General features: G+C 45.7%; 1 protein-coding gene across 4 annotated transcripts; it reads left to right on the forward strand.

Moving 5' to 3' along the window:
* Positions 1-199: 199 nt before the first annotated feature.
* ETV3 (ETS variant transcription factor 3) lies at positions 200-11824 on the forward strand. Of its 4 annotated transcripts, none has more exons than XM_059674086.1 (5): positions 200-434; positions 2399-2457; positions 3038-3275; positions 4530-4645; positions 4791-5821. In XM_059674086.1, exons 2-5 carry the CDS (start codon positions 2412-2414, stop codon positions 4841-4843), a joined length of 453 nt encoding a protein of 150 aa, XP_059530069.1. In that variant the 5' UTR covers positions 200-434; positions 2399-2411; the 3' UTR covers positions 4844-5821. The 4 variants fall into 4 exon arrangements, with proteins under 4 accessions (XP_059530069.1, XP_059530067.1, XP_059530068.1 ...); XM_059674084.1 differs by lacking the exon at positions 4791-5821 and adding an exon at positions 9895-11824 and having other exon boundaries at positions 201-434; positions 2402-2457; XM_059674083.1 differs by lacking the exon at positions 4791-5821 and adding an exon at positions 9895-11824 and having other exon boundaries at positions 202-434.
* Positions 11825-13560: the final 1736 nt, after the last annotated feature.

A 13560-nucleotide genomic window follows, 5' to 3' on the forward strand; every position in this document is an offset into this window, starting at 1 on the left:
GGCCGCGCCTCGCCTGTGCGGGGTTGGCCGTCAAGCGCCACGCACCCTTCGGGCCGCCTCACACACCAGCCCGCGACCGGGCGGGGCCGCGGCTCGGTCGGGCCTCCCGCCGTGAGCGTGCGTAACGTGCCCCCGCAGCGTGACGCACGCGCCGCTCCTGGCGGCTTGCGTGAGCCGGGCGGCTACGTGGGCTTCGGGGCCGGAGCGGCGCCGGGGGCGGAGTGCGGGCGGAAATCGGCGTCCGCGGACCGCGATCGGGAAGGGAGGCGCGGCCGGGAGACCCGCGGGGAGGGCGCCGCCTCCTCCCCGCCCTGTCTGCTGAGGATGGAAGTGACGACAGCAGCCGGAGAGGTCACTTCCTGCTGGGGTGGATGAGGAGGAGCCGGCGACGCCGCGGAGGAGACCGGACCGAAGACGGACCTTGCCGGGGAGAGGTGAGTCCTGGCCTCGCCGCCCGGCCCCTCCGATGGACCCCCCCGAGTCTCGGCGGGATCGGCCTCCCTGGGGTCGGGGATGCCCAGCGGGCCACGTCCCAACCCAGCTGGCCTCACCCAGGACGTGGGGGGGAGGCTCGGGGGAGGGAGGGCGCCCGGGTGCCTGTGCGGCGATGGGGGGACCCAGGGCAGCGTTCGTGCCACGGGGCTAGGGAGACCTTACCGGGAAGCCAGCGGAAGAGAGGCTGTGCGGGCCGCGAGCCGAGCCGGGAGCCGCAGCGCCAAACTCTGGGTGCTTCACTCTTCGGGGTGCTTCACTCTTGGGGGGTGGTCGGCGTCCGAGGCAGGGCGCGAGGGGCCTCGGTGGGGTTCGCAGAGCTGGAACGAGTGGCCCTCCTTGGACAGGGGCCTCGGAGTGAATGTATGAAACTCTGCAGAGGCGCCTCGGGGCTCCTGGGAGGGGAACCTTTATGGGGGAGACCGGGGGGGGGGGTCGGATCGGGAGCTGGGGTGTCAGGACAGAGCTCCCTGGTCCAGATACTGTTGCATCGGGGTTGGGGCCCGAGTCTCGGAGGTGGAAGGCCATTGCTGTGGCCGGATAGAGGCCCTGCGACCCGACGGAGCCACCCCGGAGGCGTCGGAGTCGGAATCCAGGGCAGCTTCCTGCAGCCGCGGGGAAATTCGTGTTTTTCCTCCCTCATTGTCACGGAGATGGAAGCAGCTGGAGAGGAAGCGCCTGCCTGGGCTCCGAGGCCTTGTGATTGTGTATCGTGTGTCTGTGGCTGCGTGTCCGTGTTTTCTTCCTTTGGGGTGCTTATGTCATCCTCTGCCTCGCCTGACAGACTGAAACTTGCCGGTTTTCTTAATGTGTTTGGCGTGCGGGGGGGAGAATTCAAAGGATCTAGAGGAATCCTGGGTTGGGTGAGATTTCCAAGACTGGGAATTGGTCCCCACGCCACCCTGAGGCCATGGAGGCACCTCCATTTCCTCCAGGCTCCCGGGAAGGTGGGTGCTGAGGGCCTGTCATCCACCCTGGGGAGCAGGGAGGGTAGAGCTGCCCCTCCTGCCCACATCTCTCTCTCTCTCTCTCTCTCTCTCTCTCTCTCTCTCTCTCTCTGTCTCTGTCTCTGTCTCTGTCTCTCTCTCTGGCAGTTTCACCCTCCCCTTCTTTTTGCTAAAGGATTGACTGATACAAAGCTACGTGCTGCCAGGAACAGGAAATGCATGGAGGTGCTGGGAATCTGGATGGAGTGAATTCAGATCACACTAAGACTCCCTCCACCTTTTGGACAAAGGCTCTCAGAAATGCTTGTGTCTCCCCCTCCCCCGCTTTCTATTAAAGGGAGAAAATGTAATTTTTTTTCTCAAAAAGATTTTGGTAATGTGTGTGTTTCTTGTATAGAGTAACTGTACACACAGTGTGTTTACTCTGTATCCGGGAGTGTTTTTCAAGGAGGAGGGGGCAGTTTCTGACTGGGAGTTTTCCTTCTCCCATCTCACATAATTCAGTAAAATAAATCAAAATCAGATGTTCTTTCTTGAGTGGCAATCAGTTGGATTTGGATTTTTTTTTTCTTCACTCTTCTTTAAACTGGTACATCTGGGTGAGCTCAAGCGTGTATATCTTGGCATCTGGACCTGTCCAGCAATAGAAGACAAACTGACTTATTTTGGCTCCCTCTTACTTTCCAAAGGGCTGATGAGGAGGAAGAAAGCAAATGTTAAAGGTAGTGTTTCCCCTAGGTAGTTTAAAGTCAGGTGAGAGATAATCACAGCCTTTGAAGCTGATGACCTGAGGACCATCATTTGATGACTTGAAGATTAGCAGTTTGGAGGGGACATGTTTGAAAGAAAGAGGATTACATAAGGAGGAAAAGATAAAGAAAGGAAGTTTGGTGGAAGGCTGTGCCAGAAATCTTAGGAAGATAATAAAAAGTAATTGATGTGGCTTTATATTCTCTCAGCAGGAGGGTGAAAATGAAAGCGGGCTGTAGCATCGTGGAAAAGCCAGAAGGAGGTGGAGGTGAGCAGAAGTGAATCATCTCTGGTCTACTTGGAATGTCCCTCCATGGTTCTTTTTCTCTCCACTTGGGCTCTGTTCACAAATGCCAGGCCAGGACTGACAGCCTCTTGACTGGGTGGATCCTGCTAGGACAGTTGTAGGCTTGTTTCCTATGTTTGTATATCTAACATGTCTGGTCACAACATTTTTATCCCAAGCTTTAGAATCTCTCTGTTAGAGAGACAGTTCTAATCTTGGGGGTAAGGGTTTTCAGCTGTATTTCCCTAAAACATTCATTTATTTTTCCTATTTGTTCCTTTTGGAACTTTCCTGCCTTCATAGAAAGTAGGTTAAGTAATGTATGGAAGGGTAAGAGATTAGGACACCTGGGTGCTGCTACCCAGCTCTTATCAGATTTGGTGATTGTCATAAGGAAAGATAACCTCTCTGTGCTTTCCTCTCCCCAGCTGACCGAAAGGGTGTTTATAGCATATTTGCACAGCACTCTAGAGATTCTGAGCATTGGAATGTGAAGTCAGAGATACTGGAATGTATGTACCTAGCTCCTGACAACTTTGATCTTGCCCTTTTCACATTAAAGGGTATCAGTTTCCTGATTGGGCCTATAAAACAGAGTCATCCCCAGGCTCCCGGCAGATCCAGCTGTGGCACTTCATCCTGGAGTTGCTGCAGAAGGAAGAGTTCCGCCATGTCATCGCCTGGCAGCAGGGAGAGTACGGGGAGTTTGTCATCAAGGATCCAGACGAGGTGGCCCGCCTCTGGGGCCGCAGGAAGTGCAAACCACAGATGAATTATGACAAGCTGAGCCGGGCCCTCAGGTAACAGAAAGGATCCCCAAATCCATGCTGTCAGTAGGTTGAAAGGAGACGAAGCAGTGTGATGAATGTTTGGTAAAAAGAGTATCAGGTGACAAGAGACGATATTACCTAAGTAAGTAATGTGTAGTTTTCAAATGGGAGTAGAAGAGCTGTTGAATCTGAGTAGCAGAGGCACAAAAGGAGAAAAGGCATGTCTTTGGTTATATGCAGGAAGGAATTCCAATGTTGGCACTGGCTTCTGAAAGACACTGATTCTGTTCTGTAGTGGGTGAGAGTGTGTGGTAAAATGTGGACTGTAGCTCATTTATAATTCAAAAGATTTAGTTTAGACTTCCCCTATTGGAAATCTATTAGAATTTCTCTTCTTTAGGTTTTTCTGGAAGAACCTAGAAAAAGAGTGAAGCAAACTCATAGGAGGATTCACTGAATGGTACTGACCTAGCTACAGTATTTAAGAACCATATCTGTGAGTTCAGTTGTCAGTCCATTAGTTGCTCCAACATGTCCAAGATTGATCTATAAGTTTTCTTAGCTTCTCTTTTCCACTTGTCAGTCTTTATATTTCATAACCCTTAGCCCTCCAGGGGCCAGAAGGCAGTTTATGACCTGTGCTAATGAACAGACGGGAGGCTAAAGGTTCTGGATACATTGAAGCTCCCTGAATGAAGTTTTTTCATTCTTAGTGACCCTGAATGTAAAATGTGGGTGGGCAGCTTTGCTGGAACCTCTCACATTACCTTTAAAAGTGAAGCAGACCAAGTTCGGTGCTGTTTTCCAGATCAGGCTATACCATTGTTTGACCTGCCACCATAAAACAGTTCCACATTCCTTCATCTGTGGCCTCTAGACTAGCCACATCAGGTGTCCCAAGATACTTGTCTGGCCCCAGCTGGGTAAGGCAGAAAAGAGAAACTAGCTTAGTGACATATAGTGGAACAGGAAGGAAATGTACTATTGGGTTGAAACTAGAGAGAGATGGAAACGAAAGGTGGTTGGGGCTAGGATAGGTGTTCAGGATCTTAAAATGAGATTGTTTTTGTAAAGCTCTGGCCAATGTTCAGAACTCAGTTGAAAATTGAATGAAAAGTAAGCTCCTAGGTCTCCCAACCCTAACCTTAGGGCAAATCAGCAAAAGAATGATAGTGATGTTTGCAAGTAATACTTAGAGCAAGAATTGTTGCTCTTAGCGATTACCTAAGTGTACTAACCGTCAGTAGGTAGAAGATAGATTGACTTGCATTTCTGTTTTTACAGATACTATTACAACAAGAGGATCCTTCATAAAACAAAAGGGAAAAGGTTTACTTATAAATTTAACTTTAACAAGCTGGTGACGCCCAACTACCCGTTCATCAACATTCGGTCAAATGGTAAGATGCAAAGTCTCTTGATGGGGAAAGAATTTTGAGTTGAAAAGGAATCCTGAAAACCCAAGACTAAGACTGGCATGTTTTAAGAGGTTTTCAGAAACACTAAAATAATGTGACTCCTTGAATTGCCTCTGTTCTTGCTCAGGTGTTTCCATTCATCTCATACCAAGAGTGATAAGCTCTGCAGCATCAAGATAAATGGGTTTGGTTTGTTGTTTTGGTTCCCTTTTTTGCATATTTGTAATTTCCTAGATACTATTACTCTATCTTCTTTAGGAATGATGTTCTGTAGGTTTGTGTTGATCTTTAAGTTCAGGACTCGGAGCTTTAACATTCTACCCAGGGGCTCTTTCATAGATAAGAACCTGTTCCTACAAGCACTTCCGATTTTCTATGAAACTACCAAACTCTCCCTTATCAAGTGAATATCATCAAAACCACAGCATCCTTGATCACAGGAGGGGATGTTCATATGTTTACAGTGAAAAGCAGTGTCTTTGATCTGTACCAACAGCACCTCAGAACAAGACTTGGGGGTTAGTTGACCTTCTCTCAAGTGCAGCAAGGTTTCCCCTCTAGGATATCTGGTGACAGCTTTTCACCACAGCTCTTCACAGAGGTTTCGGGTCTGCCTCTCTCAAAGCAGAAAGCAGTCTCTTATAAGAGTGTGTTTGTTTGTTGGTGCAAATCGTAACCCTGCCCAATAAAACATTGTATTAACCAGTTTCTAACCAGCCATCAGTACAGTCTTTGTGGCATTGTATGTTAAGGCAAAGAAATCTAATTGTGGTTCTGCAATATTGCAACTTCTCACAGAAAAGTTGGAAACAACCTGAAAAATTAGAACGGGGGTGTGGCTGAGAGAATATAATGCTGAGATCCATTGCAGATACCTAATTACTATACACAACAAGTTAGAGCAGTTTTAGCTTGATGCAGCTATCATTACATTTCCATCTTACAGCCACTCCCTCCTGTCCCTGGGGCATACATTTAAAAAAAAAGTGGTATTGGAATGTATCTCTCTAATTACAACCTGTTTTCTTTCCTTGTGCCTGAGGGAGAGGCGTTAGGAAATCAAACCTGTTCTAGCCACTGGAATTCCATTTCCTCTATTCACTCTTGCTCCTTCCTTGTACATCTAGAGTAATTGGGACTCTAAGTAGGCATACCAGCAATTTTTTTTTTTAATATATTTTACTGATTTTTTACAGAGAGGAAGGGAGAGAGATAGAGTTATAAACATCGATGAAAGAGAAACATCGATCAGCTGCCTCCTGCACACCTCCTACTGGGGCTGTGCCTGCAACCCAGGTACATGCCCTTGACCGGAATCGAACCTGGGACCTTTCTGTCCGCAGGCCAACACTCTATCCACTGAGCCAAACCGGTTTCGGCATACCTGCAATTTTGAAGAAGGTGTTGGTGTTCACTGCCATACCACTCCCCCAAAAAGGGCTTTAATGGTCTTGTTCTTCTGTCTTACACCCATTCTTGTCTATTGAAAACTCAGAAGTCTAGCCATTGGACAACCTGGAATGGGGCATCCTTCAGTCCTTGGGAGTAATATGCTTTTCCAAGGCAGGGAAATCTGGACTCTCACTTTGTGAAGACTCTGGTCTAGAGACCTAACAGTAGTAGCCTGGCACAACTCATTCTGCCTGAAGGCAATGGAACCAACATTGACCCTCAGCTGAGCTCCGAGATCCTAATCAGGGAAGTCACAGGAAAAGCAGAGCAGTGTGTATTTCCTTTAGGCACACCGCGGGGTTGCTTACTCTGGATACAGATAGCTCCAAAGAACATCATTTGTTCACAGAGACCTTTTACCCAGATAGACCAAATGTTGTTTCAGCTTAACTTTTTATGACAAAAGAAATACAACATTTATTGAACATACATCTACTTAACAAAGGTACCTTAGTGTTTAGTGAATTATTTCATTCAACTCTGCTAGTCGGGTAAAGTATATGTCTCGGTATCATTTTATAAATGATAAAATTAAGGATGACATCAGTCAAAGATTGATCAGGATGGTTTGAATACAGTTAGCTGTTGAACAGCTTCTTAGGAAACAATACCTGAGAAATAGAGCTACTGAAATTCCGTTCTTATTTACTAAATCAACCATTCTTCCTCTGGATTGAGATTCATTCATTTAGTCAACACATAATTTATTAAACCCTAGAGACCAAAAAATAAAAATTAGGGAGAGGCACACTTTCCTCGAGGAACTTACAGTTTATCAGGAGAGATAAGATATAGAAGGTTTAATACAATTCAGAGTGTGGAATGTGATAAGCACTCTAAGAAATGGGGCTGTATGGATTTAGATCTTGGAGGCCAGAGAGATCATGTCTAGATGGTGGGTTGATATAGTTGGCCTGTTTTGATCTGTGTGTTTTTAAGCATGAGGCAATACGTGCTGGTTGTAACATATCCAAATAATACAGAAGTTCATAGAGTAAAAGTAAAGTGAATGTTCTCCCTTCCCCACAATCTTACTCTTAACAGTTTAGGGGAAAGTACTTAACATTTGAATAGTATTGAAAATACTTCTACATATAGTATCTCATTTTTTACCATTAAAAGTGTCTTGTAAAATATTAAATATATATATATGCATAATAAACAAAAGAAAGATACAGAAGATACTAGTAAAAGTGATAACCCCAAAAGAATTTTTAAAAAAAGATAGCCTGTCAGAGTGTGGGGGCAGGACATACCAGTTCAAGGATGGACTTGAGCCCTCACTCTATGCCTCCCACCACCACCCAAGTTGTTTATGTATACCTTTATTTTGGAAAACTTTAAACCTACAGAAAAATTGGTAAAACAGTGAACAGCCACATGTTTAAGTCTTGAGATTAAGTTGTGAACATCATGACACTTTGCCCCCATATACTTCAGCGTGGATCTCCCAGGTACAAGGACTGGGAGATTCACCTCCATAACCACAGTAATATTACAACTCCCCAGGAAGTTTAACATTGCTCTAATACTATTATCTAATATATGGTCCATATTCAAATGATATATGCCTTTTAAAAGTTACTACTTTTGAACCATGATTATTATCTAATAAATTACTTATTTTAAAAAATACTTATATGCCTTTTGCTATGAGCTGATGCTATTCTAAGATAAAATTATTTAGGAGACAGGACCTTCTACATTATGCTTAATGTTATTCAGTCCTTCAGAACACATAAAAGTGGGGATTTTTTTACTTTTGATTTGATGTGCTCTTATTTTAAAAATCAAGATAGAAAAGACTCAAAAAGAATGGAATTTTCGCCACTGTTATAGACTGGAAGAAGAGAAACTTTTGGCCTGGGACCCTTGTGACTCTACTCAAACCTAATTGTAAGATTCAATCAGTGGCTGTAGGGAAAACAGTCCTGTATTTTCTGTGAAGCATCAGTTTGGGAAGTGCTGCTCTGGCAGAGTATTACTCAGTCACATGTGCCTAGAAAGCTAGTCTTGCACACACCAGCAGACTCCAGAGTCATATCTGAGGATGACTCCATTATACAAATAGCAGAAGGCAACTGTTTGGAAGTGATGCCTAATCACGCTGTCTTATGTGCTTTTTTGTTTCTTCTACATCACCATACTTTTACTTATTTGGATTTTTCTTACCTTTTTCTTTGCCCTTTTTTCCGTCTCCCTTATCTCTGTGTCAGAATGAAAAGAGCCCTCCTGACATCTGCAGTGATAGATATCGATAATTTTCTCTAGGAACCCAAAGGGTCTCTGAGGCCTTGGCTTGCAACCCCTTCCTTATGCCCTTTTTTATCAGAAGGGCCTTTTGGGGAGTTGAGAACTTATATGAGTGTCTGAAGTTGACATGTCTAGCATGCTGTTGGTAGCTTAGAGCTTCACATTTTAGCAGGTAGCCTTGGTAGAGTGATTATTAGGTCCTGGATTTCACCCAGCCTTCTCCATGCTTGAAAAGTATTGAAAGCAGGTTTGGAATGGAGATCATTTTATAAATTTGTTAGAGAAATATAGATTTGGAGAGATTGAAACATTCAAATTTCTATAAAGTGGTTATTGTATATCAGAAATGATAAAACATATACTATAAGAACTTAATAAACATGGCTTTTGTTTTAAAATCTGTTTTTATTCTTAAAATATGCCTTGTTTGTGTCCATATATGTTAGGTGCAGGTTCTTTGGTCTTTTTTGTTGTTGTTGTTAATCCTCACCAAGGAGATTTTTCCATTGATTTTTAGAGAGAGTGGAAGGGAAGGGGAGAGATGGAGAGCAAGGAACATTGATGTGAGAGAGACACATTAATTGGTTACCTCCTGCACGTGCCCCGACCAGGGTCCGGGATTGAGCTTGCAACCGCGGTACATGTCCTTGACTGGAATCGAACCCTGGACCCCAGTCTGTGGACCAACGATCTATCAACTGAGCCAAACCAGCTAGGTCAGTGGTCGGCAAACTGCGGCTCGCGAGCCACATGCGGCTCTTTGGCCCCTTGAGTGTGGCTCTTCCACAAAATACTATGTGCGGGCTCACACATATAGTGCGATTGAAACTTCGTGGCCCATGCGCAGAAGTCGGTATTTTGTGGCAGAGCCACACTCAAGGGGCCAAAGAGCTGCGTGTGGCTCGCGAGCCGCAGTTTGCCGACCACTGAGCTAGGGCATCTTTGGTCTTTTAATGCATTGCTTTACATGAATGTAATTTTTAATTTTGTTTGTGGATTTATTTTTTATTTATTTATTTATTTTTTGGTTTGGTGTGTTTGCTTACTTTATAGATAGGGCCAAAATTGTGAAAATAAGAAAAGACTCTTTGAAAAGCTGAGAATTAAAACAGGTGATATACACACAGTATTTAGAGTTGCAGAGGAGAAGGCTCTTGTACCCATTCATTCATTCAACTAATAGTTATTGAGCACTTACTCATTGTTAAGCCCCAAACTGCTGGAAATGTAGTTGGGAACAGTTGGAAGTCCCTGCCTTTGTGGAATTTATGTTTTAGAACACAGATAAACAGGGAAATCATACTTCAGATAGCAGAGCGTCCTGTGAAGATAATGTGAGTAAGAGGCTACAGAAAGATGGCAACTAAATTGGAAGAGGAAGCTAAGCAGTAGTTACTAGGGAGACAGGGCGCTAAGGGAATCAGTCCGGCTGGAGTGTTTCCTGTTGTTCCTAAACATCCTGTACTTGTTTAGCGTAAGTAAAAGTGATGATCATGAATTGCCTTTTGTTTTTTCTTCCTCCACAGGTGTGGTTCCCCAGAGTGCACCACCGGTTCCAACAGCCTCTTCCCGGTTCCATTTCCCACCTCTGGACACTCATTCTCCAACTAGTGACGTGCAGCCGGGGCGGTTCTCTGCTAGCTCCCTAGCTGCTGGTCAGGAGTTGAGTAATGGCACTGAGAGAAAGGCGGAGCTTTCGGAGCTGGAGGACGGCTCAGCCGCTGACTGGCGCCGGGGTGTGGATCTCATGTCCTCCCGGAATGCTGTTGGTGGAGGAGGGATTGGCCATCAGAAACGCAAGCCTGACATCATGCTTCCTCTGTTCAGTAGGCCAGGGATCTACCCGGACCCCCATAGTCCCTTTGCCGTCTCTCCAATCCCTGGCCGAGGAGGTGTCCTTAATGTTCCCATTTCACCAGCCCTCTCCCTGACTCCCACTATCTTCTCCTATAGCCCTTCACCAGGCCTGAGCCCTTTCACCAGCAGCAGTTGCTTTTCCTTCAACCCTGAGGAAATGAAACACTACCTTCATTCTCAAGCCTGTTCTGTGTTCAACTACCATCTGAGTCCCCGGACATTTCCCCGTTACCCAGGGCTCATGGTTCCACCACTGCAGTGCCAAATGCATCCTGAAGAGTCAACCCCGTTTTCTATCAAGCTGCAGCCCCCACCAGCTGGGCGCAAGAACCGGGAGAGGGTAGAGAGCAGGGAGGAGTCAGCACCTGTCACTGCTCCCACCATGGCGCCTGTGCCCCCGAGAATTAAGGTAGAGCCAACCTCTGAAAAGGATCCTGAGAGTCTCAGGCAGTCAGCCCAAGAGAAAGAGGAGCACTCTCAAGAGGGCACTGTGCCAAGCAGGACCATAGAGGAGGAAAAAGGCACCATCTTTGCCCGCCCAGAGGCACCACCTATCTGGCCCTCTGTACCCAGTAGCACACCAAGTGAAGAACCCCTAGAAGTGACTGAAGACAGTGAAGATAGGCCTAGCAAAGAGCCCAGTGCGCCTGAGAAGAAAGAAGATGCCCTGATGCCCCCCAAGCTTCGATTGAAGCGGCGCTGGAATGACGACCCTGAAGCCCGAGAGCTGAGAAAGGATGGCAAGTTCCTCTGGAATGGGTCAGGACCACAGGGCTTGGCGACGGCAGCTGCTGATGCTTAGAATTGCAAGTGGATTGGGAGCTGTTTATACTATAATCATATACATGTATTTATGTAGCAAGATTTCGGGGCTGGGGGGAGGGCATTAGCTGGTTTGATCATTCTAGGAGCATAGACTTGTATTTTTATGTTTGGGGAATGGGATTGGGCATCTTCTGTTGTAAATTAGGTGAGATATGAACACACTTTTTTTCCTGGTGAGGAGGACACAGGAAGGGTATTGAACTGAAAGGAGAAAGGGCCTCTATTTCCTATTGAGGCTAGTACTTTCTGAACAAACTCCCATGGGCCAAGACACTGTTTGGTCCTATGATGTTCAGGTTCCAGACTTCTTTCTTTTCTACTGTATTTATATATAGGAAAGCCATTAATGAGTTTATTTTGCTCTGAGAGTTACATATAAAGGGGAAAGGGCATGGTTGGGAGGCGAAAGACCATTAATACTCAGTATTTGCCTGAGGTGTTTCTTTGTAATTATTTCAGGGGAGAATAAGATATTCTCATCTTACTGGGGTAGGGCGATTGGGGTGTTCAGATGTTGCTTCTTTTTCTTTTTTCCTTTGTTGTTTGGCATTTTTTTCTTTTCCTCTAAAAAATGTTTTCAGGAAACATGACACATACTGCCAGTTAGAGTGGAGCAGGCACTGAGCCTGGCTGCATGGTTGAGACAGGAAGGCCTGCTGTGAATTTCTTGGACTTTTCACCTTCACCTATTAAGAAGCCATGAGGAGTTGTAAACTCTTATTCAGGGAAGAAAGAAGAGGGCAGGAGGAAGTAACCCAACGCCTTTACAAACAACACAAACACAAAAATATCCTTTATTTTTCCTTTTCCATCATGGGTCTGGGGAGCCAAACCAGAATATGGCTGTTGCGAGTTCACTGAAAGGCATGACACTGGTAAAGATGTGTTTTTGTTGTCTGGCTCTGTTATCATTTTCTTCAGTCAAGCCTTAACAGTGAACATACTTTAACATGATACGGGTCTGTCAAAATAAACCTATAAAAGGACATGAACAACTTTTCAGATAACCCAAGAATTTTGAAGCATGATTAAAGTTTGAGCTAATATTTAGTCATCCTCTCTAGATGTTATTGGGATAGATAGTAAAAAGGCAGGATTATAGGAATGAAAGACAGATGATACCTGGGAATGCAGAAGGTAGCTGGGGGTACAAGTGGAGGTTTATTGAATCTGAAGGAATAGTTAGATAAAGAAAGCAACCAGATGTCAAAAGGCCTGATATGAATGAAAGTTGGTGTTTGTCCCGTTGTGGCATTACCATTCTTGCCATACCATTTCCCTAGCCCAGTGGTCGGCAAACCGCGGCTCGCGAGCCCCATGCGGCTCTTTGGCCCTGTGGCATGGGCCATGAAGTTTCATTCGCACTGTACGTGCATGCCCGCACGTGGTATTTTGTGGAAGAGCCACACTCAAGGGGCCAGTTTGCCGACCACTGCCCTAGCCCATTCTAATACTCATGATCAATTAACTATCCTATATGAGACTCCAGTTTACAGACAATGAGGAATTGTTCCATCAACTTCAAAGGAATGGGGAAGTACTGATTTTCTAAGAAGGGAAAGGAACCTGGACTAGAGGCAGAGAGAGAAGCCACAGCCAGCTCTGAATGCATGTGCCCATGTAACTAGTATGTGGAAACACCTAACTGTGGCTCAAAACACCTGGCAGCAGGGAGAGAAGGAACTCCATATCGGATAGGGGCAAGGAGTGGGCACAGATGCTGTTGAGGAATGGAGAAACTCCTGACTCCCCCTTAACCTACGTGAGCTCTTCTAAGAAGCATTGGAGGGTTGTCTTCCAACGCTGGCAGGTGGTGGTTCTTTTTTAAAGGAGAGCATGCATGAGGGGCTCGGGGGAGGTTAGAGCAGGTGAGTGAGTTACTAGGTGGTTTGGGATGACGAGTCCATCATGCAGATTTTGGGGGTAAGTGCCCTCCCCCTTGTTTAACTCAAATTCCATGAGTAACCTGTCTTTCCCTGGGAAAGAGACTGACAGAGCAGTCCCTAAGGACTCAGGCTTTGGTCAGGCTGCATAGGGCTCCCTGCTCAGGGTATCTTTGGTTGGTTATGTTTTTGTCAGTTACTTTCTCTGCACCTCAACTTACCTCTAATCGGAAAGCAAGCCCGGGCATGTGGAGGAGGTATGTCTTCTTGTCATTGCCCAATCTAACCAGGGAGGCTGGCTGGCCACCCTCCCTGTCCACTAGAGGGGAGAGCCAGCAGGTATCGGTATTAACTCAGGAATAGAAACATGAGGCCTTTAAATAAGAGGGAAAGAAATCCATGTTGCATACCTGTGACCCCCTAGAACCCAAGTGCCAGAATTCCTAGATGCTGCTTCTGTTTGAACAAAAAGTCACTGCTTTTACACTTGAAAAAAAAAAAAAAAAAAAACACTCAAAAAATGTTCAAGTCCATGAAAATGTTTTTGGCTTTAAGAAATTATTTGGTGTTTAACTGTTTCCTTTGATTGCCATTCCACCAGTAAATTGTTGGTCAATTTGCACTGCA

The sequence above is a fragment of the Myotis daubentonii genome, chromosome 18 (assembly GCF_963259705.1).
Source record: "Myotis daubentonii chromosome 18, mMyoDau2.1, whole genome shotgun sequence".
Taxonomy (NCBI): domain Eukaryota; kingdom Metazoa; phylum Chordata; class Mammalia; order Chiroptera; family Vespertilionidae; genus Myotis; species Myotis daubentonii.

Coding starts and splice junctions, on each gene's coding strand:
- ETV3 (XM_059674084.1), top strand. CDS start 2,412: ATGAAAGCGGGCTGTAGCATCGTGGAAAAGCCAGAAGGAGGTGGAG. Junction 3,276..4,529: donor AAGCTGAGCCGGGCCCTCAG/GTAACAGAAAGG, acceptor CTGTTTTTACAG/ATACTATTACAACAAGAGGA. Junction 4,646..9,894: donor CATCAACATTCGGTCAAATG/GTAAGATGCAAA, acceptor CTTCCTCCACAG/GTGTGGTTCCCCAGAGTGCA.